General features: G+C 37.1%; 1 protein-coding gene across 8 annotated transcripts in view; it reads left to right on the forward strand.

Moving 5' to 3' along the window:
* The window catches only part of Mmp1 (matrix metalloproteinase 1), a 330,832-nt gene that overhangs the window by 120,100 nt on the left and 183,631 nt on the right, over positions 1-27,101 (forward strand). For 6 of the 8 annotated variants that reach the window (XM_031928038.2, XM_031928039.2, XM_031928037.2 and 3 more), the window contains 1 exon segment: positions 8,249-8,356. The exons of the other annotated variants lie outside the window; for them this stretch is intronic. In XM_031928038.2, the coding sequence (XP_031783898.1) occupies positions 8,278-8,356 (79 nt within the window). In that variant the 5' untranslated portion in view covers positions 8,249-8,277. 8 annotated transcript variants of the gene reach the window in all.

Raw genomic sequence — 27,101 nt, forward strand, 5'->3', positions numbered from 1 at the left:
GTCGCGTGGAATCGCTAATATTCTAACGTATAGTAATACTATAATTTTTCCGAACAGTTTGTTAATGGATGGCTTAACTGGAGGTCAATCATTGACTTGCAAGGTTGCCTATTAATAAATATACATAAACCAAGATAATAACACGAGTAAACTTCTTCTTATATGTAATTTGTTTAAACTAATTATACTGTCAGACCGTCAGAAGATGTAATAATTTATCTAATCCGCTATAGTATGATAATATACTTATAGATGTAGAATAATTTATAGATCTGCTACGAAAATAAATGAAATTGTTAGTTACATACACTTTCAATTTTCAAATCCTAGAACCAGTGTCGCTATAGTTTTTGAACATCTGTACGCGTATAACAACGAAAGAAAAAAATATGCACTGTAGCACATGTGTTAGAAATAGACACGATTTAAGAGCTCAAGAATTCTAAATGAATTTAACTAAAGTGAAGCTACAGATAACAATAAGTGTATAAAGAAAATAATATTATTACACTACAGTAATTTCGACTATCGTAAGTGAATATTCAAGATACACAATCTTATTTGTAATATTTCCGAGCAATAAATGATCAACATTTAAGCAAAAATAGTATAATCTTAAGCTACATCTTTTTGAAAACAAGCGTAAATAGTATATAACATAAAGCTATAGCTTAACAAAGCAAAGCGTCTGTGTCCAGTTAAGCTCGGACAATAAATTCACTACTAAGCCTATACGCACGCATGGTTTTCATCATCCTAAATGAAACGAATTTCACAGAAGATTATTACAAATCAGTACGACCGGAGGGTAGGCAAAGACAATTCATTGTTTATTATGCAGCTATTGGCCAAGATAAAAGGTATTCTGAAATGACAGTAACGGTGAATACAAACAGTGTTTGATAGCATATCTTTCACTTCGTGTCAGAAAATGGAAAATTATTATTGTCTTATAAGTATTTAAAGCTTTTAAGAGACGATTTAGTTTGATCTCAAAATATATTCTCTTATGGATTTTTTAAGGTAGCATCAAGGTTCAGTTTTAAATATGTTATTTATTATAATATTCAGTTTACACACCTAAAATTAAAGTTTCTACCATAACGAACGTGGGGGTTAGCGAGCGAAGCGAGCAGGGGGGTACCCCTAAGTAATATATAAAGACAATAAGTTCAAGTAGGTGAGACAAGGATACTCACTAAGCCCAACTTTCTTCATCGCAGCTATGGTAGACACGGAAAGGGAGGTGAGCAAGGTACAAAAAGAAGGAGTAGTACATACGCGGACGACGTTGTACTACTAGCCACAAATGCAGTGGGTCTAAAGCAGATGATGAGGAGGTTTAGAAGGCTGATGAAAAGAAAAGGATTAGAACTCAACACGGATAAATCGAAGACAATGGCATTCAGAAAAGGTGGAAGAAGAAAAAAAAGGATAAGGTTCATGTCGAACTACAAAAAAAAAATAGAAATAGTAAGGGACTGAAACTAAAAATCATCTTTCATCTGCTGATTTCTTTAATCATTTCATCCCCTGAATTAAATGGTTAAAAGAATCACCAGATGAAAGATAATTCTAATTTTCAGTAACAGTTAATTTATTCATCCCCGAAGCCCTATTTCCACCTTTGAAATGAGAGGTACTCGCCGTACGGTTGTCGAGTCAAAAGGATATTTTTCCACCCCTAAAATAGGGAATGATAAGCAATTGGTTGTACCTGTAGTACTCTGCAACATTTCTTTCTCGCGCACTGTCCTGAAGTGTAAGGTACCTTTGCTGGCAGCGCAACGCGAGCAAGACCACAAGTAGGCTTGAGGGGGAGAGCAGGTCACTTAGCAGGCGCGCGCAGCGCTGACCGAAACCACATATTGCTATGTGGAGTGAACTTGGCCTCTTTCTCTTCCGAGGCTTCGACCAAGCGAGACGCCGCACTATGGGTCAAATGGCATTTTCGTTAACGGAAATCTAATATCTCAAGAACAAAAAGAGATAGCGACCTAAAAATTTTTTCGGTTGGAGTTCAAGTAATGTGGATTAAGGGAAAATTATTAAGATTGACATCATCCCCTATTTTGGGGGTGAGAAACATGGTTAAAGTATACATCTTTCAAATATCGATTTTTTTTCTCTTCTTTATGGTGTATCTCAAAGAAAAATAGAAATATCGATACCATTTTTTTTTAACTTTGACCAAAACAATATGGATTAAGAAAATATTTATTAGAATGCCATTATCCCCCTCTTAGGGGAGAAATAGGGGGTAAGAGGGCTAAAAATCGCCGAAAAATATTGTACAGGGTTTTGTAAATGAAAATACACAACGTAAAATGTGTTCGTACAAGGTAAACATACATCATACTACCACTTATTTTACCTTTTTGACTCCATTTTTTTCAATACATAAATAAATGAATACGGATTATGAATTTTATTTTTCGTTTTTTACTCGTATTTGTATTCGCCTTGTTAAGTATCCATCAGCGCCATGAAGTACGTGTAAAAGTAAACGGAGTGGTGAAGTTAGGAACCCTGATTATGGTGTAAGATACAGCAGCGCCATGAAGTCCGTGTAAAATTAAATGGTGTAGAGAAGTTAGGAACCCTGAGTAGGTTGTCGTTAACAAGGCGAATTGATTCAAAATTAACATAATTAATATAAAGTTTTTTAATCGTATTCATATTTATTTAAAATTTAAGTAATTAGTATAAAATAACTTAAAAACGTATACTCATAAAAAACAATTTTAAACAATTTTTTACATATCTTAAATATTTCTATTTGTTATATAAACTATACCTAATAACCAACTATTCTGCACAGTTTATAACTGATCCGTTAGTTTTACAAACAAACTGCGATGTTATACTGTTTTCGAATTTTACCATTTTCCGAATTTTCAACAGATTTAGGGTAATGATATTTTAAAACTTACAATATAATATATTAGTACTAGAAATACTAACTTACTTTAATTAGAGTCTGAAAATGTGTATTCTTAAACAATTTTAATATTTCGAATTTCGAACTAAATATTTATACACATAACACCTATTGACACACACACACACACACACACACACAAACACTTATGTATACACATATTCGTCTATAATGATTTGTATTATATATAATATTAAAAAATGACAATATACTTAATATTAAAAGAAGAACAAATTTAAAAAAGTTTTCCGTTAGATTAATGTTTTTATTGTTATAATACAACATTATACATAGTAAGGTAACTAATTTTTGACGATTATCTTTATTATATTTAATATTAACTATTTTTGATGAGACATACATACAATCAGATTTATATTTTTGAGAGTGAGCGCTAACTGAAAAAAAAACGTTTTTAAGTTCTTGCTTTTGTAACGTCCCGTACAAGCTCCGCAAAAAACTATACAGAATAAAAACTAAAATATATTGAATACACTTTTAGATGTTACGCGAGTATCGCGCTCCCCCATTTTCAATTAGGATGAGCCCGCGCTACAGCTGACAGCGCAACTTCAGCAGCGCCACGAGCCAGCGAGCGGCGGTAGCAGCAACACCGAAAGAAGAGGGAGAGCGCGCAACACATCATATATATATATATATATATATATATATATATATATATATATATATATATATATATATATGTGTGTGTGTGTGTGTGTGTGTGTGTGTGTATAGAAGCGGCGAGCGCAGCGGCGCAAGAAGGAGAAGCGACGGCGGCGGCGTAGCGCGCGCATATTATACATTATTTGTATGAATGGGTTTTGTACATAGGTGTGAATGTCTGTGTGAAAGTGTGAATGCGATAGTATTTTCGGCGGCACGATCCCCGCTCGCTCCGAGGCCTATAAAATTTCATTCGGTAATTTACTATAAAAAAAAGCTATCTGCTGCTAGAATTTTAAACAATTTCGTCGAGCGGTCATCAAGTGAAGAGCTCAAATATAAAAATCGTTTACTCGAAAATTGCGCGAGCGACCTATGAATGAATAGCCTGTTGTTTCATGATGGTAAGATTGGGATGGAACACATGGCTGGAAAAAAAAATTGACGGCAGTTTTCGTATTTTACAATAAAGAAATAGAGGGGTCTGCAAACTTTTGGACAATGACCCATCCAATACTTATACATTAAATTATGTATCAAAAACCGCCTCATACATTAGCAGGCACATATACTGTATATTAAAACAATATTTTATTTATTGGATCTATAAATTTGAGTATAAAAGGAAGAAAAAGAAATACTAGAATCTTCAATAAGCTTTATAAAATGCAAATGGGCACAGCAAAAAATACCAATAATCAGAATGAATGCTGCTAGAAAACCATCACTGATAAGTAAAGCATCTGCTATTACTTTAAAGATTCAGTACAATATTTTTCGGCGATTTTTCGTCGAGTTTTGGCCCTCTAATCTCTCATATCAACCCCTAGAGTGGGGGATAATAATAAAAAATCATACCTTAGGTTGCGAATGATGTTTAAATGGTTGTTGGAATCGTTTTTAGCGCCCACGAAAACCCTGTACAATATTTTTCGCTATCGACAACCCATCGCTCCCGAACACGTTCGCTATAGTTATAGCTCTTGCGGCATGCCGAATTAGTGCGTGAGTTAGATTGAGAACGTGCCATTAATATTTAAAATCAAGGAAATGTGTGCGTTACGAAGTGACTGCGCAGTGCGTTGTAGTGTATCGCGGTCGCGTCGAGGCCCCTGGGGTCGCGCTTTGTTATGGGACGGCTTGTAGATGCGGTAGTCGGAAATTTGTAAGAGCAGGGCCGGCGGGGACATCGGAATCTGCAAAAGCACATCATGACGTATGCGCCAGTCGTCACAGCCGAAAAACGACTGACTAAAGGAGCAAAGGGGGTGCATCGTCTCCACCGGCAAGTTAGGGGGGGTTCGCTGACAAGCGTGGCCATGGCACCGTTTGTCATGTGGGCGTGGACAGCATCTCTAGGTAAAAGGAATTAGTCTTTGTTGTTGGGCCGCGCCACGTATAGCCGAATAAGTACGCAGCGACCTCGACCGTCAGCACTATAAACACATGCGGTAGTCCGGCCGCTGTATGCGTGCGTGTGTGTGAGTAAATATGGCGGAATAAGCCTCTGGTAGTAGAGGCAGTGCATTACAGGCAGTAAGCCGGCATTGTTAATTAGAAGGAGCGAATAAATGGAAAGCATGCATCTTTGTGGCAACAAGGGTTGTTAATCTACGACCATGTTCCACTAATACGAATTAGACTTAGGGTGATGCGCAAAATGAATGATGAGATGTTAGGCTTCACCTAGCATTTCCTATCGTCGCTCCCTTCGAAGAGTAACACTGTTTAAATTTTCCGTCATAAGTAGCACAACTGATTTGACGCACGCTAGACTAGCGGACCTCAAAATTTCCCGTGAAGACTAGCACAACTCAAACTTTAAACAACGAATTTCTATTAAAATTTCTTGATTTTTGCGAAACTGTCCGTAATAAACATTTTTAAATATTCACAATTTACAACTTTTTACGGAATTTAAAAGTGTTTTTACAAATACAATAATTTTTTACAAAATTTTGTTTAAATTGTTCACTTTTTTTAGAAACCTTCTAAAATTTCCTAAATATATGTATGCCGTTAGAAAAATGCAGGTTAGCCAGCTGGGCGCAACGCTTAATGGAACAACGCAGATACTAGGCTACGCGGATGATTTGGATATACTGGGGGATTGTAGGGAAACGGTAGCAAGAAACTCGGAAATCCTCATAAAAGCGGTGGAGTATACAGGGTTAGAAGTGAGTGAATCAAAAACAAAGTACATGATTGTGGATAAGCTAGGCATCTGCAGAGGGGAGGGAGATCTCAGAGTTAGGAATTTTACTTTTGAAAAGGTTAGCGAATTCAGGTATCTGGGTACGACCATAAATGATAGAAACGAGATTAATGTCGAAATAAATAAGAGACTCCATTCGGGTAATGCTTGCTTCTACGCCGTGAGTAATTTACTTAAGTCGAGGCTGTTGTCTAAAAACGTTAAAATAAGAATATACAGGACGATAATACTGCCGGTGGGTGCGAAACGTGGGCTCTCACTAAGCAGGCGGACAACCGTTTTAGGGTATTTGAAAATAAAGTCTTGCGAAAAATATACGGGCCGACGAAAGATGAGGAAACCGGGGAATAGAGGAGACTACACAATGATGAGTTACACAATCTGTACGCGTCACCAAATATTAACAGAATAATAAAATCGCGCAGATTGGGATGGGCAGGGCATGTAGCGAGAATGGGAGACGACCGTACGGCAGCGCGTGTCATGAAGGGCAGACCGATGGTAACGCGACCTCTAGGTAGACCTAGACGTAGATGGGAGGACAACGTAAAAGCGGATCTAGTAGAAATAGGACGGGTGGGTGTCGATCGGAGAGGTGCATCTTGGGTGGGGTGCACACAAGATAGGGCAGCGTGGAAGGCTTGCGTAGATGAGGCGATGAACTTTCGAGTTCCAAATGCCATGTAAAAAAAAAAAAATGGTAATGAAGCGAGGAACAACTCTCAAGATAATTCTACTTAACTTGCCATGCCCATTTCATTTTGTTTATTGGTGAACAAATAAAATTTTCTTTTGATGTATTAGAACGTCATACAAATACCATAAGTAGGATGAAGCGGGCATGGCAAGTTACGTATTAATTATGTTGAGAGTTTTTCCTCGCTTCATTACGATTAAATATAATAAACTTGACTTTTTTAAATGGAGTTAGTTACGACTTAGTTCTTTTCTATCTGTAGTTTCGTTGCGAAATATATCAAACTTCCCTAACCTTTTACTTTTTTTAAAGTTATTTTTTTTTAGATATCAAAATTACATGGAGAAATATATAATTTTAATACATCACAAAATCAAGTCAATATTTTCACCAGGGGAGACTAGTGATCACTGTATATTTTTGTAAATTTTTGGATGCTCTGAAGAGGAAAGTTTAACACTTTTAAAACGTCGGCGAAATTAAAGATACCTTTTAAAAACGGCTTGTGGAGATTACTCTATTCCCACAGTTTTAAAATGTAGAATAACTTGTTATTTTTAAGATTTTCCGGTATTTGGTTTATTTTACGTTTTTAAAGAAATGTGTATGGGCTTTAGATCAAATTTGACATCATATTTGTGTTCAGTGACTCAAATTTTATTAAAAAATGTTTTTTAAATAGAAAGTTTGACTTCAAGCACGGTAAACAGCGCAAAAATCATGAAAAAAGCTGATTTAAAAATTTTTTTTCATTCTTTGACAAATTTTCGTGATTGAAAAAAATGAAGAGTAAGTCATTAAATTTAATATTAGATTTGTATTTAGCAGGTCAAAATAAATAAAAAAAAAAATTATTTTTAATACTAGAATATCCTGTAAACTTAGTAAATACCGAAACATTGGCAAAAATGTCCATTTCTCGAATTTACTGATCAATACTTGCGATTTAAATAAAACTGGAGAGTGATGAAGAAATTTCTGTACCACATTCGTATTTAGCGAGCCAAAATACATAGGAATTAATGTGTCATGTGCCGAGGTCAGAATTTTTTTTTGTGTGCCCGTGTTATTTACAAAATAAATATAACAATGTAGGCATAACTTACATTTACGGAGTTTTCGTCAATATATGAGTTTTTGAAATCAAACGTCAAAGGATAAAAAAAAATACTACAATTGTTTTCATACTTTCACCTACATTCTGCCTCAAGACCAATAGATGTTTTCCAACGTTTTTTTTTTTTTTTACAATCACCGACGGATTCAGGGATAGAGTCAGAAATACTGTCATAAAGATAAAGGAAACGCCAATGAATACGTAGCATTCATTTTAATTTTTGCATGGCATTGTGCGTCGGTTTAAAATATAAAATAATCACTTTACGAGTATCTTACGATTTTTGTCTACTGATGTGCATAATGTTCGATTTTGTGGGCATATTTTCGTGCTAAGTGTCGATTCAGGGCGCTGAAAAAGGCATGCAAAAGAGTCCGCGCATGCGCGCACTCTTGTTATTCTTTTGCACACTCAGTTTAGTGTCTGGAAAAGTGATACTTTGCAAACGCAAATGTGTTCGCAAAATTAAACTTTGTGCAAATAAATAGGAAAAGATAATATCAATACAATCGGATTTTTCAACGCCTTATGTTTACTTTTAGAATTAAAATGTAGGTTACTCTAAATTGCATCATAATCATTGTCAATCTCATGTAAGTTGATACTTTTTAGGGGTATTGGATACTGATACTGCTGCTTTAATGTCCATGCCCAGATGTGGAGTAAAAGATAGAGTTGGTGCTAGTTCAGATGGCAGATCCAAGAGATATGCTCTTCAAGGTAAGAAATATATATATGCTTAAATTTCGTTTTAAAAATTTGTGGTTTACAAATTGTGACGTGTTTTGTCGTCTCTTCAGCCCCGAACCTGCAACACTGTTATTTTTTAAACGTTTACAAATCTTCTTGCGTGTTTGTTAAATGAATAAATTAAATAAATAGATGAAAATTAAATGTTTATTAAATTTATTGAATGATCAAATCGAATAGTGCAGTCTCCAAAACTTTATGTTTAAACTCAAACTATATAACAAGAATTAAAACTGAAACCCTCAAGGGGGCGATGATCATGAACCATTTCGAGTATTATTTTTTCCGAATGTGGCGGTGGTCGTGAGGGGTAAGGCGCGTAATTACTAAAGAATTATTTCGCACAACCGTTTAATTCCAGATGAAGTAATTTTTTTTTCGCTTTTTGTATGTGTTATTTAAAGTTTAATAATAAACTAATTTTGGTTTTGTTACCTGAAAAAAAGAAAGGAACCAATTATTTTAATACATTTACGCGTTAGAAAAATAATATAATATTCATTTATTTGAACTGAGCAATAATGAAACTACAACAATAATTTACAAACAGCCCAAGGCCGGATTAAGGTACAGAAAGGCCCAGGGCAATGGTAGGATTAGAGGCCCTTATGTTTATAATAACTTTTAATAATTTACTATACATAATATACATAGCATACGTATAATTAGGAAACAAATTTTTTTCCACACTTTTTTTTCTGCAAATCGCTTTATGATACTTTCGAAGTCAATTGGATTAAACGATTCTCTTTTAATAGCTAAAATTGCCAAAGTTTATAAACGCGAATTTATTAAACATATTTGAATGTCTACATACTTTGTGTGTGTGTGTGTGTGTGTGTGTTTATAAGCGAACCTTGAAATATTAGTAAGCGCCTTATGTAAAGCAAAGCGTTTCGCTTCTAGCGATGTTTTAAAACATTAATGAACTGATAACAGGTAGGATTATTACATTTAGCAGTTCCTTCGATATTTTATAATTATGCATCAATGGGATCGTCTGCCGAAATTATTGCTTCTAAATGTTTACACATTGTAAAATTGGATTGTTATTCATCAAAAGTTACAGATATGACTTTAACACCAGTTTAACTTACAAGGAGGACTACCAGGCTCCGAGTCATGGATTTTTATGAAACTCATAAAGGAGTCTTAACTAATCGTATGATGACAAAAGCCACTTGTAGTTTGATCTCATAGGCCTTTATTCCCTAGATACAGCGTACCCTTTTTTGATCAATTTCAATTAACTAATAAATGTATTAACATGCAATAATATTCATATACGAGTTATAGGGCTTACCGGGTTAGTCAAATAGGTTTGTAGCAGCACATGTGACTTCATTTCGAAAGTTTAATAAACAACATAGGTCTATTATTGCAAGTAAAAGCGACAAAATACGAAGAAGTTACATGTACTTTAATAAGATTACTAGCAAAAAAACATATATAAGTATAAGTTGTCTTTCTTTATTTATAAAACTGATAATTATACAAGTGATGTCTTTTTTTTTATTTACAAGATAAGCTATGTTACGTTATAATCGGATAAAAAATAAAATTTTTTAAGCAAATATTTATAATGTTTTTTTTTTAATTTACAATACCAACGCTATTAGCAAATTAAATTTTTTGATAAAAGTTAGTTGTATTTTTTTAAGTATGTGAATCTAATTTAAACTTCCCAGATAACAGCACGTGCTGTCTTCACCGAGACTTGTTGTACCGCACGGCGTGTTGGCCGTGTGCCGTCTCTGCGCGCTAGCGGTCGCAAAATTTTTCGTCTGCAATATACTCGCATATAAGTTATGTTCCCAAACTCTGGGCACCGCGAGCACCGGCCGCCTGAAGAAGGTGAGCAAGGTGAGTAGCAAGAAAAGCCATATAGCGAGACCGTCTTTATGAATTTTCCCCCCTCCCCTCGGCTTCGGGGTCTAGTCTAATTATATAATAAGTAAGGCGTACCTGTTGCTAAGTGAACATTAAGTAATGGAACAGATATATGTCCTTTTTAATAAACTAGTGATATTTTGCGTGCGTCGCGCGAGTAAACTGCTTTCATTTGTATGTCTTTTGGACATGTCTTAAGTTTTGAAATTATAATTTCTTAATTAAAAATTTTTTTTTCTGTGAATCTACACTATATTAAAATTTTATATTTAGTAAATTTTGTAAAAACTCTCCAAAACTCGTACAAAGAAAAAAAATTAATCTATTTTACGGTCGAAATATTCTTTGAACTTAAATCATACAAGTTACCGAAAAAAAAATGTCAAATGTATCAAATTTTAATTAGCTTTTAGCAGTGAAAGAACTTGAAAAATGTCCGTCCATCCGTCCGTCCTGATTTTTTTTTGCATTTATTCCACAAAATGATGTATTTCATAAACAAAAAACTATTGCTTGGTATAGACAGGTACTTTTATTTTTTTTTTTTTTTTTACATGGCATTTGGAACTCGAAAGTTCATCGCCTCATCTACGCAAGCCTTCCACGCTGCCCTATCTTGTGTGCACCCCACCCAAGATGCACCTCTCCGATCGACACCCACCCGTCCTATTTCTACTAGATCCGCTTTTACGTTGTCCTCCCATCTACGTCTAGGTCTACCTAGAGGTCGCGTTACCATCGGCCTGCCCTTCATGACACGCGCTGCCGTACGGTCGTCTCCCATTCTCGCTACATGCCCTGCCCATCCCAATCTGCGCGATTTTATTATTCAGTTAATATTTGGTGACGCGTACAGATTGTGTAACTCATCATTGTGTAGTCTCCTCCATTCCCCGGTTTCCTCATCTTTCGTCGGCCCGTATATTTTTCGCAAGACTTTATTTTCAAATACCCTAAAACGGTTGTCCGCCTGCTTAGTGAGAGCCCACGTTTCGCACCCGTACAGAACCACCGGCAGTATTATCGTCCTGTATATTCTTATTTTAACGTTTTTAGACAACAGCCTCGTCTTAAGTAAATTACTCACGGCGTAGAAGCAAGCATTACCCGAATGGAGTCTCTTATTTATTTCGACATTAATCTCGTTTCTATCATTTATGGTCGTACCCAGATACCTGAATTCGCTAACCTTTTCAAAAGTAAAATTCCCAACTCTGAGATCTTCCTCCCCTCTGCAGATGCCTAGCTTATCCACAATCATGTGCTTTGTTTTTGATTCACTCACTTCTAACCCTGTATACTCCACCGCTTTTATGAGGATTTCCGCGTTTCTTGCTACCGTTTCCCTACAATCCCCCAGTATATCCAAACCATCTGCGTAGCCTAGTATCTGCGTTGTTCCATTAAGCGTTGCGCCCAGCTGGCTAACCTGCATTTTTCTAACGTCGTACTCTAACGTTAAGTTGAACAGCACCGTAGAGAGCCCATCCCCTTGTATTAAACCATCGCGTCTCATGAAGGGTTCTGATACATTACCGCCTACTCGGACCTTTCCCGTGCTTCCGTTCAGACATATTTGAATTAATCTCACGAGTTTTTTCGGTACACCGAGAAGTACTAGAATTTGATACATTTTGCTTCGCTTAATAGAGTCGTACGCTTTTTCAAAATCTATAAATAGTTGGTGTATGGTTTCGCAAAATTCCCACTTTTGTTCTAACAACTGTCATATGGTAAACATTTGATCGCTCGTCGATCTGTTGCGCCGAAATCCGCACTGATAATCTCCTACTATATCTTCCGCGAATGGAGTGAGTCTAGCTTGTATTACGTTTGACAGAACTTTGTAGCACGTTGCTAAAAGTGAAATACCCCTATAGTTATTGCAGTCTGTCTTATCCCCCTTTTTAAAAATCGGTATAATGGTATTGTTTCATTTTTCCAGATGGCACATACTAGTTTATAGATTTTGAAAGTGAGCTCGACGCCCCCATATTTGAGTAACTCAGCTGGTATAGAGTCATTTCCCGTGGCTTTGTTGTTTTTTAGTTTTTTAATCGCGGCCTCTACTTCTTGGTAGCTCGGTTCCTCCACGCGGGGTTCAGCAGTGTGAATTTGGTCCCCTAATTCTTCGCTATTTTCGTGCACGTTTAATAATTTATCGAAATAATTTTTCCACAGCGACAGTAATTCGTTATCATTTGTTACGAGGTCCCCGTTTTCGTCCTTCATCAATTGCGCTCTACTCCTAAAACCCTTTCTGATGGCGTTAATCCCTCTGTACATTTCGCGGGGGTTATTTTCCTTACTGTTAGTTTCTATTCTCCTAATAAGATTCTTTTGATACTCCCGCTTCTTATTTCTGTAGATCGCGCTCGTCTGTTTCCTTACGTTAGAATACTCTTCTACGGTCCTATCGCTTCTATTTTGTAAGCTATCTAATTTAGCCTTTTTGCGCCTTTCAAACCAGAGTTCGCACTCTTCGTCAAACCATGTTTTGCTCTTTGGCTTTTTCTTTTTACCCAGTACTTTGTTCGCGGCCTCTTTTACCGTTTTTTCGATGTCCCCCCATAAGCTATTCGGTTCGTCATTCCCTTCCGGCGATGTGTTTGCTTCTTCAAGTGCCTGAAACCTGTTATTAATTTCTATCTGGTACCTAATTCGCTCTGTTCTATCTCGTAGTTTCTTAATATCGAAGCTTTCTACCTAGTTTGCTCGCTTACTATTTTGATTCGCTACTAGTCTAGCTCTTAATTTGGCTACTACTAGGAAGTGGTCCGAGTCGCTATCTGCCCCTCTGTAAGCCCTTACGTCAAGAACATTAGTATGACGTCTTTTTTCAATGAGGAAATGATCAATTTGGTTCTGTGTGGCCCCGTTCGGCGATGTCCACGTTGCCTTGTGTATGTTCTTGTGCTTAAAACACGTAGTTTTGATTATAAGATCTTTTGCCGCCGCGAAATTTATGACTCTAATACCGTTATCATTGCTGGCTTCGTGCAGGCTTTCCTTACCTATAGTAGGCCTAAACATTTCCTCCCTACCTATTTTAGCATTGAAATCGCCTAATACTATTCTTGTGTTGTAAGACGCGAACTGGTCGATTACCTGCTCTAAAGTTTCGTAATAGAGATCCTTAGCTTCTTCTTCTTTGTCCTCCGTAGGACAGTGTACATTAATAAATACATATCTGTACCATTCACCTTGAATAATGATGTACGAGAGCCTATCATTGACGGATTTGAAACTTTTAACCGAATGTATGATGCTTTTGCTTACGAGATATCCGGTGCCTACAGATCCCCCACTACCGACCCCATACAGGTACGTGAAGTTACCGGATGCTAGTACTCCGCCATCTGGCCACCGCGATTCCTGTATTGCTACCAAATCTAGATTGTACCTATCAGCTTCCTTTACGAGTTCTTTAAACGCACCTGCTCTGTATAGACTGCGAACATTCCAAGTTCCGACCCTTAAGTCCCTTTTGGTTCGGATTTGATTTTTTTGAGCCATGATGTTATGTTAAACCCGCGCGCTTCGGATCCTGTTCCGATCGCAGGTGAGTCCACCGTTCTAGAGGTGATAACCCCCATACCTCTCTAGAACTAAGTATGAGAGCTTTCCGACTTTATTGAGGACAGTGTCAATTCGTCGTCAGACACACTACGGTTTCATTCTCGCATCCTAACGCCCCCCTGCAAGGCAGCGCGCCTTCGCTGGCATCGTTACCGCGTAAGACCAGGTGACGAATCATTCTACACATCCCCTTTCGGGGCAGTTGTCATCGCTCCCGCATCCTCCTCGGCAGCAGGATTTTTGCCCATTTTTGTAATGTGTGATGAAAGAGATAGATTGAGAGATAAGAGATAATGTCAAGTGTTTTTGTTGTTGTGGTGCTTGCGTAGTGTTTCTAGGTGAATGCGTTCGACAGTGTGGGCTCATCACACCCACGCCTGTTCCTATCGGCTGTCCGCGGCTGCTTATTCAATTTATTCGCAGCTAACAAGGGGCTGTTCCTCTATCCGCAACCTAAGGACGCGCTGTGTAGTGGTGATAGGCACCCACCCGTCCGATCTGGACGACAACGCCCAAGACCCGCTTAGGGTAGCGGCATTGTAACAGGGTATAGACAGGTACATATGATTAAAATATACATTCCTACCAAAAACATTATCAAGATATGGTCCAGGTAGATTGGAAGCTGTTAAAACAATAAAAAAATAGACGTAATTAATTAATTTTCTTTTATATGTTTGACACATATATATATATATATATCTTCCTATATTATATAGTCATTTTGGCAAGACTCCCCCCCACCACCCCCCCAGCACCCCCCCACTACCCCCCCACCACCCCTCCACCACCCCCCCCACCTTGGCCCCCCCACCAAAACACGTAAAATTCTTTCATTTTTCTGTTATTTTCGAAAATCACAAAAACCCCCCCACCCCCCCCCCACCGCCCCCCCCCCCCCCCACACACCACCCCCCCATCGCCCCTCCACCACCCCCCGCCTGGCCCCCCCACCAAATAACATGACTGCTCTCTGCGTTATCGGGCTTGAGACCGTCATACTTTCACAACACTATTGCGTAGTAAAATAAGGCCGCATTAACAGTCCAATTAAATACAAATTTATAACATATTATGATAGATTTAAATTGGATAATATTAAATAGAATTAAGGTTTAGGTTAAGGTAAGAAGTATCAGTTCCAAGAGAACCAGATATTGAAGATCTCTAATTTTATTTAAGTTATAAGATTAAAGTTAATTATTAATAACGTGTAAATAAGTTAGGGAATAATTGAGTTCAAAGAACTCAAAGAACCATCAGAAAGTATAATCATTATAGATGATTCACTGATTGAATAAACACCAAAATGGACAAGATAAGCGAGATCAAAGACCTCGATGAATTTTCAGGTAATATGAGTAGTCAGACAGAACTAGAGAGACAGAATAAAGAGACAGTTTTCCAAATAATTTAATTTTCAGGATCACCTCACGTCTCCCAATGGCGCGCAACTCGAAAAGTCTATCATTTTATAGATGCCTTTTGCGGCACAAAGATTTAAACATTAAGAACATTAAAAAAAATTAAAATTAATTTAAAAAAAAAAATATATATATATATATGTATGTATGTATAGATACATGGATGAATAAAAATTATTTTAAAATTAGTCCAGATAAAAGGTATGCTGCGATTAAATATTTTCCCAACACACGCATGAAATAGGTATTTTTTCATGCTCAAAAGTAGCGTAGAAAATCTTCCATTTTAAGCGTGTTAGAAAAAGAGCTCAAGCAGGGAGAAAAAAATGTTCTCCCCACTTGATGAGTAGCGGAGAGAAAATTATTTTCTCCCTGGTTAAGTAGCAGGGAGAAAATTATTTTCTCCCTGGTTAAGTAGCAGGGAGAAAATTATTTTCTTTCCTCTGTTTATGCCCGTTTTTCAAATATCTCAAATTTTCTCAAATTTTTTCAAACTTCTCAAAGTTTTCAATTTCTTCAAATTTCTTAAATTTTTTGTGCACGACTTGAAATGCACGATCTTCTACCAAACTTTCACGCATAAAACAGTCCTTTTCATGCCCTTGTTGGAATAAACACGGTGTGTAACACGGGAATAAAAGCTGTGTCAGAGTCGGGTGAGGTGTATTGAGCATCTCACCCACGCTTGACATAGCTTATATTTTCTCCCCTTGATGCACAATGTACTATTGTGCAGGGATGCTGCAATCAAAAATATTTGTGCAAATATAATTTTTTTTTACCTTATTTGTTTGTGAATATGAACTGACGATTTATGTATTCATGCATATCACAATATGTTATCTGCAGATTTGATTTACATAAAAGGGATGCTACAAATAATTACTTGTGCAGATATAATCGTTTTTTTAAAGTTTTGTGTTCGTGACATATAATGACGAATGCTGTAAGTATTCATTCATATCACAAGATAAAATCTGCAGTTTTGGTAGAGATCGAAGAGATGCTGCAAATAGTTATTTGTGCAGGTATAATCTTTTTTTATTCTATTTGTATGTGAATATAAAATGCCGTACATGCATATCACAAGATGAAATCTGCAATTTTGGTTGAGATAAATGGAATGCTGCAAATAATTATTTTGCAGATGTGCTCCTTTTTTTTAAAGCTATGTGTTTGTGAATATGAAATGACGCACATGCATCTCAAAAGATGAAATCTGCAATTTTGGTCGAAATAAATGGGATGCTGCGAACAATTATTTGTGCAGATATGCTCTTTTTTCAAAGATATGTGTTTGTGAATACGAAATGACGAATGCTGTATGCATTTATGCATAACGCAAGATGTTATCTGCAGATTTGGTCCAGATGAAAGGCATGCTGCAAATAATTTTATTGTGCTAATATGATCTTTTTTTTTAAACTATGTGTTTGTGAATATAAAAAGACGAATGCCGTATAGTCTCATCCATGTCACAAAATGCAATCTGCAGTTTTGGTCAAGATTAGAAGAATGCTGCAAAAAGATGTTTTAAACAAACATTACCATAAATCATATACTTTCATTAATGTATTATATATGTTTACTATAATATTCAAAGATATTTTATACAAATTTACTGCACATATCAAGCTGATGTGGATTTTCAATATTATAACGTTTTCATCAATTATTTACAGTCATTTTCATTGATTAATCTTAAATAAAAGCTCTACTATTAGGTATACTGCTCTTTTAGGTTTACTTCTAAAATACTCTAAATTTGTTATAATTAAAGATTATTTTTTAAATGGTAAAATCGTATTCAAAAATAGATGCATTTATTCCACAATCAATAAAGTGTCATTCTAATATTGACAACTAAATTTTATCTATTTATAAAATTATAAAAATTAACTTTCTGCATGTGAATCGAACGTTATTTCCTGATACAGGGGGCAAAAAATGTGCTTGAACGCACGCGGAGCGTGCGTAATAGTCTATTTTACGCACACTATATCGTAATATATTTTAAATACTGCCTTATTTAATAATTTAGATAAGTATTAAATAAAATAATAATAAAATAAATTTATTTTTATATGCGGATATAATATATGATTTTGTATAAAATTACATAATTTTTCATACTCATATTGATCCTTAGTGGAACAAAAATTCTGCACATAACAGTTTCTATCTGAAGATTTTAGACTAACTATGATTTTTAACAAAAAAATTGATAAAAACTTAGATATAATACATGAGTGTGTCATTCATAAAGTGCTCGAATCAAATCAAAAAATGTTAGGACCGTTAAGTTAGTTGCAACAAGTGTTAGGACCGTGAAGTTGGCCGCACAGCTATACACAGATGGATATTGCTTTCTCATAAATTTTCTGCTTGCTTGCTCACATGTAGTTTTAAATGTCTAGGTGTAGAAATAATTCGAAGGCGGTGTCTAGGTGTACGGGGTGGCTAATAACGAGGTCTAGGTAGTGCGCTCCGTAATTTTTTATGACTAGGTAAATATATCATTCAAGGGCGGTCTCCAGGTGTACGGGGTGGCTGATGACGAGGTCTGGGTAGTGCGCTCCGTGGTTTTTGGTGACTAGGTGTACAACTCATTTAAGGGCGGTGTCTAGGTGTACAAGGTGGCTGATGACGAGGTCTTGGTGGTGTGCTCCGTGGTTTTTGGTGCCTAGCTGTAAAAATTATTCAGAGTAGGTGTCCAGGTGTACAGGGTGGCCAATGACGAGGTCTAGGTAGTGCGCTTCGTGGTTTTTTGTGTGTAAGTGTAAAAATAATTCGAGGGCGGTGTCTAGGTGTACGGGGTGGCTGATGACGAGGTCTAGGTAGAGCGCTTCGAAATTTGTTATGACTAGGTTAATATATCATTTGAGGGCGGTGTCTAGGAGTACGGGGTGGCTAATGACGAGGTCTAGGTAGTGCGCTTTGTAATTTTTTATGACTAGGTAAATACATCATTCAAGGGCGGTGTCCAGGTGTACGGAGTAGGTGATGACGAGGTCTAGGTAGTGCGCTTTGTAATTTTTTATGACTAGGTAAATACATCATTCAAGGGCGGTGTCCAGGTGTACGGAGTAGCTGATGACGAGGTCTAGGTGGTGCGCTCCGTGGTTTATGGTATCTAGGTGTGAGAATCATTCAAGGTAGGTGTCCAGGTGTACAGGGTGGCTGATGACGAGGTCTAGGTAGTTCGCACTTGGTTTTGGCGTCTAGGTGTAGAAATCATTTAAGGACGGCGTCTTGGTGTACAGGGTGGCCGATGAGGAGGTCTAGGTAGTTCGCACTTGGTTTTGGCGTCTAGGTGAAGAAATCATTAGAGGGTAGTCTATTAATTAGAATAATTAGTGATTTCATGTTAGTGATATAAATGTCACAATAAAACCATGGCCAAAAAGTGCTAAAGATGGCTATATTTTATTTTTAGTAGAAATATGAAATACTCAAAATAATTTACTAAAAAGGACTAAAATCTCAAAAAATTAACTTATAAAAAAGTAAAAGGTTAGGCGATTTTGATATATTTCGCAACGAAATAAAAGAGAAAAAAGAACTGGAATCAATCAACTTAAGTTTTGTTTATTATATTTAATTATAATTAAGCAACAAATTTATTTTTGTTTAATAAAGGGCTTACTTAACTTAAAGTTAAGTTATATACTGATCAATTAGAATAACTCTCAAGATATTTATTACGTAACTTGCCATGACCGTTTTATTTTGTTTATTGGTAAACAACTAAAATTTTCTCATTATGTATTAGAACGTGATAAAAACACCATAAGTACAATGAATCGGTCATGGCAAGTTACGTAGTAAGCATCTTGACAGTTGTTTCTAATTGATCAGTATATAATCTAACTTTAAGTAAGCCCTTCATTGACCAAAAAAAATGTTGTTGCTTTATTATGGTTGAATATAATAAACTCGACTTTGGTTGATTGATCGCAGTTCTTTTTTATCTGTTATTCCGTTGCGGAATATATTAAACTCGCCTTACTTTTTACTTTTTTAAAAGTTAATTTTTTTTATGTTATTAAAAGCGTGTTTTTAAAAAGAAAAAAAATGTGTAAAAATCCGAAGATAGCTGTTTTGATTGGGAACAAACTAGTGAACGTAGAAGACAGCAATTATAGAATAAAGAAAACTGTTCTGAACTATGAAAAAGCTGTTGTCTTTACTTACTAATAGTTATTGTCTGTTGTATTAATTTTTGTATTAATTTTCTTAATTGTAAAATTTTACACCTGAAAAAAAACCAACTGAAGCTAGCAAATTGAATGAAACTGAGACAACAAAAGATTACTGTTATTTGTGTTTCAATTCCGACATTTTTCTGCTATCATCTGCAGTTCATAACGTTTTCTTACAATTGTTTTCATTTTTCTTTTTCGTTAGGGATTGAATATATCGTTATCATTTAATATAAAAGTAAATATCGAATTGTGTATTACATTTTAGTACAGAATACAAATGTTATGATTGTTATAATATCACAATTTACATTATTTTATAAATGTAAATCAGAAAAATATTTAATTAATATTATTTTTTTGTTAGATTTTGTTAATATGATTAATACTGTCATCAAATAATTTCAAAGAGTTTAAAAACATATTTTAATATTTAAAATTTATTTCTATTTCATTCTATAATTTCAAAGCCGGTCCTGTGTACTAGTACTATAACTACTTTTATAGAATGTTGGCTGTATTTAATATATTTATTCATACTTGACAGTAATTAATTCTTATGATACGTTTTTAAAGTCGTGCTTTTGATTGGTTAGAATTTCTCAATTTGGCAATCTGATTAGAGCATTTCAAAAACGTTTTACAAAAATTAACTACCATCGAGTGTACAACTAATATTGAACAGTATATTTAATAATGACACGTTAAATAATTAAGGGGATGTCGGCGCAAAAACTTCGCAAATCCGCCACGGAGTATTTTGTATTTCCAAACTTCTAGAAACATAAAAAGTCTGATCGAAATTTTCGTTTGGTAGAACTATTTATTAAACTTAACACTACGGCCCTACAGACTCGGTTTTTGATTTGCAAACTTTATTCAAAAATTTCTATGTAATACAAAACAGTGTTTTTTAGAACGACATCACCTTAAATATCATCACAATTAATTTGCAAATTGCGAGCGAAGCGAGCGTTTTTTGCTAGTATTAAATTGAAATTTATTAATTCTATATTAATTTTTTTATTATTTATTTAATTTGCTTTTATTTCATAAATAACTTTGTCTAAACGAAATCTATTTTAATTTGTAAATACTTTCTAGATTTTGTATTTTCGTGTCCTTTTAAAAGCAGCCAATCAAATCTCGTTTTCGTCAGTTTCACTTTTCTCGCATCTGTTTTTTAAGAAGGGTTGTTGTGGAATAAACAAAGGAAAGATGTGATCGTAAATTAGAATAAAATGTATTAAAAAAAAAAATTAATTTGTTATTTAAAAGAAACATAGTATACGCAAGAGGTTCTTTAACATAATTCCGAACATTAGTTGGTATTAACGGTAAACCATATTCTTTATTTTTTTTTAAACTCAAAAAATAACCTATATATAATAGCTATATGTAATACATATTAGATGTGGATAATAATTTTGTTCATTATTCTATGTCTTCTTTTGGCGGGTGGAGAAAACGTCTATACGCCAAATTTTTTACCTCAACAAGCGTGAAGATTTTTGCCACATCTTCGCGTGTGATCAGCCCATCGAAAACGTTGTCGCTGAACGGCATCGTCCACAGCCTACTGGTAATGGTTGTGTCTCAGTGATCGCTCTCGTAGCGCGCTGATTTGCGCCGCCATGCCACATGCATTACGTTTTCCAGCGAAGCTTTCTGAAACCATAAACCATAATAATTTGCGCAACTGTAACAAAAAACAGAAATATTCAGTATTAAATTATATAGAAAGAAAAAAAATATAAAAAAAGTTATACTTTCTATGCGGTACAGCATACTTGCAGCATATAGAGGTCGTGCGACGACAATCTGTAGGCCTTCATTAGCACTTTTGCCATATACCGATGAGGACACAGCTACAAGTGTGTGTGCAATCCCTGTTCCCGCAACAGAGTGTTTAAACGACGGTCATCAAGCCGAAATTTTGAGCGGATTTGCGATGCTTGAAAGTGGCGAAGAGTGTGACGCTGATTTCACGCCGTCGTACAATGGGCGATTTCAGGAAAAGTATTGTCAAAATCAAACTGCGCCTCTCAGGAAAGTGCTAGGAACCTAATTTTTTTTTTTAATGAAGGTTGTACTTCTCAGATACAGGGAAAAATATCAGAATATTGTTTTCTGATGATGTCGAGCCGGGGAACCTATGAAAAGTACGAAATTTTAAGAAAACGATATTTTAGCTACTTGTTAATGCATTAATATGCCATAAAAATGCATTTTAAAATAACACCGGCACACAAAATAAAAAAAGTTGTCTGCGCGAGAAATCAGACCTATCTATCTTTATGTTTTTCGGGTCGCTGAACTCGAATATAAGGTCAGTTAGGCCCCATCACGTCAGGGTCAAGGTCAGTTGAAGGTCAAATTAAGAAGAAAAGGTTTAAAAAAATTAAAATGCTATATATTTATGTTTATTTGGTCGCTGAATCCAAATCCGGAATCAGTTTGGCCCCATCTCGTTAGCTTCAAGGTCAGTTCAAGGTGAAACTGAGAAGAAATGGTTAAAAGAAATAAAAATGCCATACATTTATGTTTTTTTGGTCGCTGAATCCAAATCCGGAATCAGTTTGGCCCCATCACGTCAGGGTCAAGGTCAATTCAAGGTCAAACTGAGAAGAAACAGTTTAAACCGATTAAAATGTCATATCAAAACTTTCCAAAAATGGAAAGAGATACCGAAAAATTGTAAAAAATCTTATTTAATCACATAATATCTTCCTTGTGTACAGAGAAAAGTTGCTTTCGTTTATATTTTTTTCTTATTTTGTTTTTTTTTCCACTAGCTTAGTAACTCTCGATGTCTTTCTTTACTCCTTTTTTCTCTTGTAACGAACTCTTTTTACTTCAAATGACCTATGCAATGGGTTTCTTTTTCTCTTTTTGTTATTTGTTTTAATGTCTCTCTTCAGTGTCCAGCAAAAATCTGCCATCATGTTGACATTCCATCTTCCGTGGTATCGATTCTCCATTACACTTATATCTTGATGAAATCGTTCTCTCTGTTCTTCACTGACATCTCCTAGATTAAGAGGGAAGTAATCAAGATGGGAATGTAAGAAATGCATTTTATAGCTCATCAAGCAACCCAAATTTTTGAAATTCTCCAACATTTGTTCAACTAGTTCCTGATAATTCTCACTCTTTTTATTTCCTAAAAAGTTCTCACGAACAGTTTTAAAACTTTGCCATGCAGCTTTTTCTGTGTCGTTTATTTTTGTGATAAATGTTTCGTCTTCAAATAGAGTACGAATTTGAGGACCATCAAAAATACCTTCTTTTAATTTAGCTTCACTTATTGCGGGAAACTTTTCTCCCAAATAATGGAAACACTTAAAAATTAAAAATAACACTTTATAAAAATTACACTTTGTAAACAATAATAATTTGTAAAAAACAACACCTTGTGAAAAATAACATTTGCTTGCTTTTCAAAACTAGGATTTACATAAATATATACTCTTTAATTAGTTATGGGAAACAACCTCTTCTGTTAAAGTAGTGCATAGAGTATAGAGATTTTATGCGCAATTTTTTAAAATGATTTTTCTTTTTGTAATATTTAAATAATGTCTATTTTCGATAAATATGAAATTATTATGAATGCATATAAAAATAATATAAATATTATATAATATATTTTTATGTACATTCATAATATATTTTTTTTTTATCCGGAGAGTTGGAGGAATGCATAATGCACCATGACAGGAGCCGTGCGAAACTCCCCGTGTGTGAGGTTCTCTTGGTGTGGGACAGCACCAGGCTCTCAGAAGGCCGCGAAAAGCCCCCCCGTAGCCGCTTTCGTATTCCTTCGGGGGGTCGCCTGTTTTAAGCTATTCTAGCCGACAACTAGTCTTGCAAGCAACCATCATTGTTCTTCGCGCGGAGAACCGTCTCCACGTACGCGGTTATCTCATCCCATTTCTGCTTACTATCAAGCATCGTTTCAGCTACAGTCTCGGGCGTAAACGCTCCTATCGTCAGCTCCAGTACTCTACGTTTCTCGGCCCAGCGGGGGTAGTCAAAAAACGTGTGTCTCACGTCGTCCTGTTCGTCACCGCAGTACTTACACCACGGTGATGCCACCCTGTTCATCGCGAACAGGTAGCTTCTAAAGTATCCGTGACCGGAGAGAAACTGGGTAAGGTAAAAGTTAACCTCCCCCCACTTCCTGTCCACCCATGGGCATACATCTTTAATAAGGATTCTAGTCCACTTAGCCTTTGGACATTCGGTCCACCTAGTCTGCCAATTGCGCATTGTTTTTTCTCTTTCTTCCGCGGCGATCGAGATGCTATTCGACGCTAAGCGAGCCTCGTAGATCCGCTTGCGTTCAATCGCGAGAAGATCCACGGGGATTACCCCCGCGATTACCATTGATGCCTCGGCCGCGACCGTCCGGTAGGAGCATACTATTCTAAGGGCCTCCCTTCGCTGTACCGCCATAATGTTTTTCCGATACTTATTCATAGTCATAGCGTCGGCCCACACCTCTGCTCCATATAACAGGATAGAGTTAGTGGTCGCCATGAGTAGCCGCCTGACTGTGTCTGCCTTTCCAATGGCGGTTTGGATGGCCGTTTTAAGTGATTCCATTTTATCATCACTCTTACCTACGCCAATCAGAACGCCGCCCTCTTTTGTCTTGCTGCGATACTTAACCTCCGTATTCAGCTCCTCCGGCTTTAATCTTGCCTTGATCTGTCCCAAGATCTCGGCGTAAGTTTTTCCCGGTTCCGGTCTTACGACGATTGCATCTCCTCTCCGCCGCGGGGTGCTCTCTGCCTTTTTCCTCTGTTGTTGAGGCTGGTCTTGCTCCTTATTTTTCTTCTCCTTATTCTTTGCCTTTCTCCCTGCCGCTAGTTGCCAAGGCTCTTGTGTCTCTGCAGTTTTGTTGCTCGTGGAGGGTGCCCTTCTGCCCTCTTTCTTGTCTTTTTTGGCGGGGGTACCATATCCTTCGTCGGATGATGCCCGTTCCCTCTTCTTCGACTTTGTCGTCCTCTGAGGCTTTTGATTGTCCGCTCTGGGTTGTTGGGGGGACTGCCTCTTTGCAGCATCTTCCATCTTGTCGAGGGTCGTGAGAGCTTCTATTATGGTGGATCCTATAAGAGGTAATCCATCCTTAATCGTAATATTCACGTTCTTCTGCTTCTCCAGAGTTTTTATCATTTCTCTGGTCGTGCGCCTTATTTCCAGTAGCTTGTCTCGCAGGCTGGCATGATCTTTTAGCCATTCTTTTATGGTCTGGCTCTCTTGATCTACCAGTGCCTTCTTCTCGAACCGGTACTCTGCTGCGCTCATGGCGCTGGCTATGCTGGTACTGCTGCTTGCTTTGTGGATTGGATATCCACCGTCTTGTGCTATTGGCACCCTTAGGGTTTCCAATTCCAGGAATTCCTGTGTATTTTCTTGATGTTCGTTATTGGTCTCCATGTTTAATAGTTTTCTTCATCCCGGAATGTTTCCGACCACCCGGATTCCCCTGTCTATAGGGGCAGCTGGCATGGCCCCAACACATGAATGAAGACGGAACCAGACTGGGCACATCATACCGGGTTATAGCACGCGCTATCGAACTAGTCCACCTCGGCTCTCTCGAACCTCCCACCACGAACGAAGGTGCTCGGCTCTCTGGAGAGTTTCCGGCAGACGTCATTCGATATCACGCACTCGCCTAAGCCGATTGACCAGAATTGGCTAGATTCCGGCCTCCCGTCTCGCACGTCAGCGGAAGCCAAAGATGGGTCAGGTCACTTCCGCATGCAACTTCAAATCGCCTCGCCACCCAGGTTCTCCTTTTGGTGGCTCACGGGTCGCACCGCACGGCCAACACGGCGGTTCGCTTGATTAGTTAGAGAGCAGCGTTCCGCTCGTTTATGGGGAGTGCTGCTCTCATAAGCCCATCACCCGGTCAGCTGCTAAGGTGTTAAGGTAGCTGCCTTCGACAAGGAGCGAACATTTCGATGGGACATTCATAATATTTTAAATGATCAAAACATGACAATATTAAATATTACAAAGAGAAAAATCATTTTAGAAAATTGAGCATGAACTCCATATACTCTGTACTTTGAAAAAATAATGACAAATAATTAAAAATAATAACAAATAAGATCACTTATCACTATATGGTGGTGGCGTTCTTGTTGCTGTAAGGAATAACATCACCTCCGCTAAATAATTTGTCGAATCCTCACTCGAGCAAATTTTCATCAGAATTTCCCTTCCAGACATCACCATGATCCTGGGTGCGGTCTATCTTCAGCCTATTTCCGATACGACACGATACCAGGAGTATGTCGATGGCCTGGAGATCATCGCTGAGGCCAATGCTGATTGTCAGCTTGTTATGCTGGGAGATTACAATCTTCCTTCCGTCACATGGCACTCAAATCCACTACAGTTTGCTCAGACTGGCTATGTGGATCCGAGTCATCGCATGAAGTCTGAACTCATCAGCAGTTTAAATTATTTTAACATGCGATTAAGTTTATTACTCGAAACTTTTGGCCTGCCACCTTGCGCGAAAAAGGGCTATTTCCCTCATTTGTTTAATATCCCCTAAAACGAAAATTACGTCGGCCCTCTGCCCCTATGAAAGATTTTACGCGCCGGATTCTATTTCTGTCAAAGAGCGACAAGCGTCTACGCGTGGTACAACGACGATACTCGGCGTGATTATGTTTTCGATTTTTAAAAAGAAATAATAGAATACTGCCGTCTGCATGTGTTGCTTTTCGAGAGATATTTCTGAATGTAGGTAAAATCTGTCTATTCGTTAAAGCAACTACTATAGCAAGTGCTTGCTCGCCTGTGTACAGAAAAAATTTCACATGCGATAAGACTATAGGTATTATACCTGCTAGCGGTTATCGTCAAGGTGACAAAGATTCTCAAAAATCTATAGAGTGGTTGGTTCAGTGCAAACGCGAGTGTGGTCGAGAAATCATTTATGCGGGGCGCGCTCGAGAGTTTCGATTACCTAAAGGTTTTCTAGTGGACGGATCTCTACCACCTTTAAATAGAGAGCATAAAAGCACTGTATACAAGTACGAGGGTGGTTACACTCACGACTGCCCGAAATGTTTTGATAAAGCGCGTGAAAAATCGCTGGCTTATGGTCGCATGTTTGACGCCGCATACAAAAACACAATGTCTAAATTGCGAAAAATGCGCGATTGCGGCTACGATGTTCGTAGTATATGGAAATGCGAGTTTGACGAGGTGAAATTGAGAAACCCAGAGATCGCCTCCTATGTGAAAAATCATCCTTTAATGAGTCGAATAACTTTAAATCCGCGAGATGCATTTTTTTGAGGGCGAACAGAAAACATCATACCTTTTTACAAAGTCAAAGACGGCGAGAAAATCAAATATACAGACATTCGTTCGCTGTACCCGTACATCTGTAAGCGTGGAAAATTCCCAATCGGTCATCCGCGTATTTTCGTAAGTAAAGAGTGTTGCGCATTGATTGGCAATGATTACAACAATCTTGACGGGGTTAAGGGATTGGTCAAGTGCAGAGTTTTACTGCCGCGAAATTTGTATATGCCGCTGCTGCCAGTTAAAATGCACGGTCGCCTCCTCTTTGCGCTATACCGCTCT

Source organism: Nasonia vitripennis, assembly GCF_009193385.2.
Source record: "Nasonia vitripennis strain AsymCx chromosome 4 unlocalized genomic scaffold, Nvit_psr_1.1 chr4_random0003, whole genome shotgun sequence".
Lineage (NCBI taxonomy): Eukaryota > Metazoa > Arthropoda > Insecta > Hymenoptera > Pteromalidae > Nasonia > Nasonia vitripennis.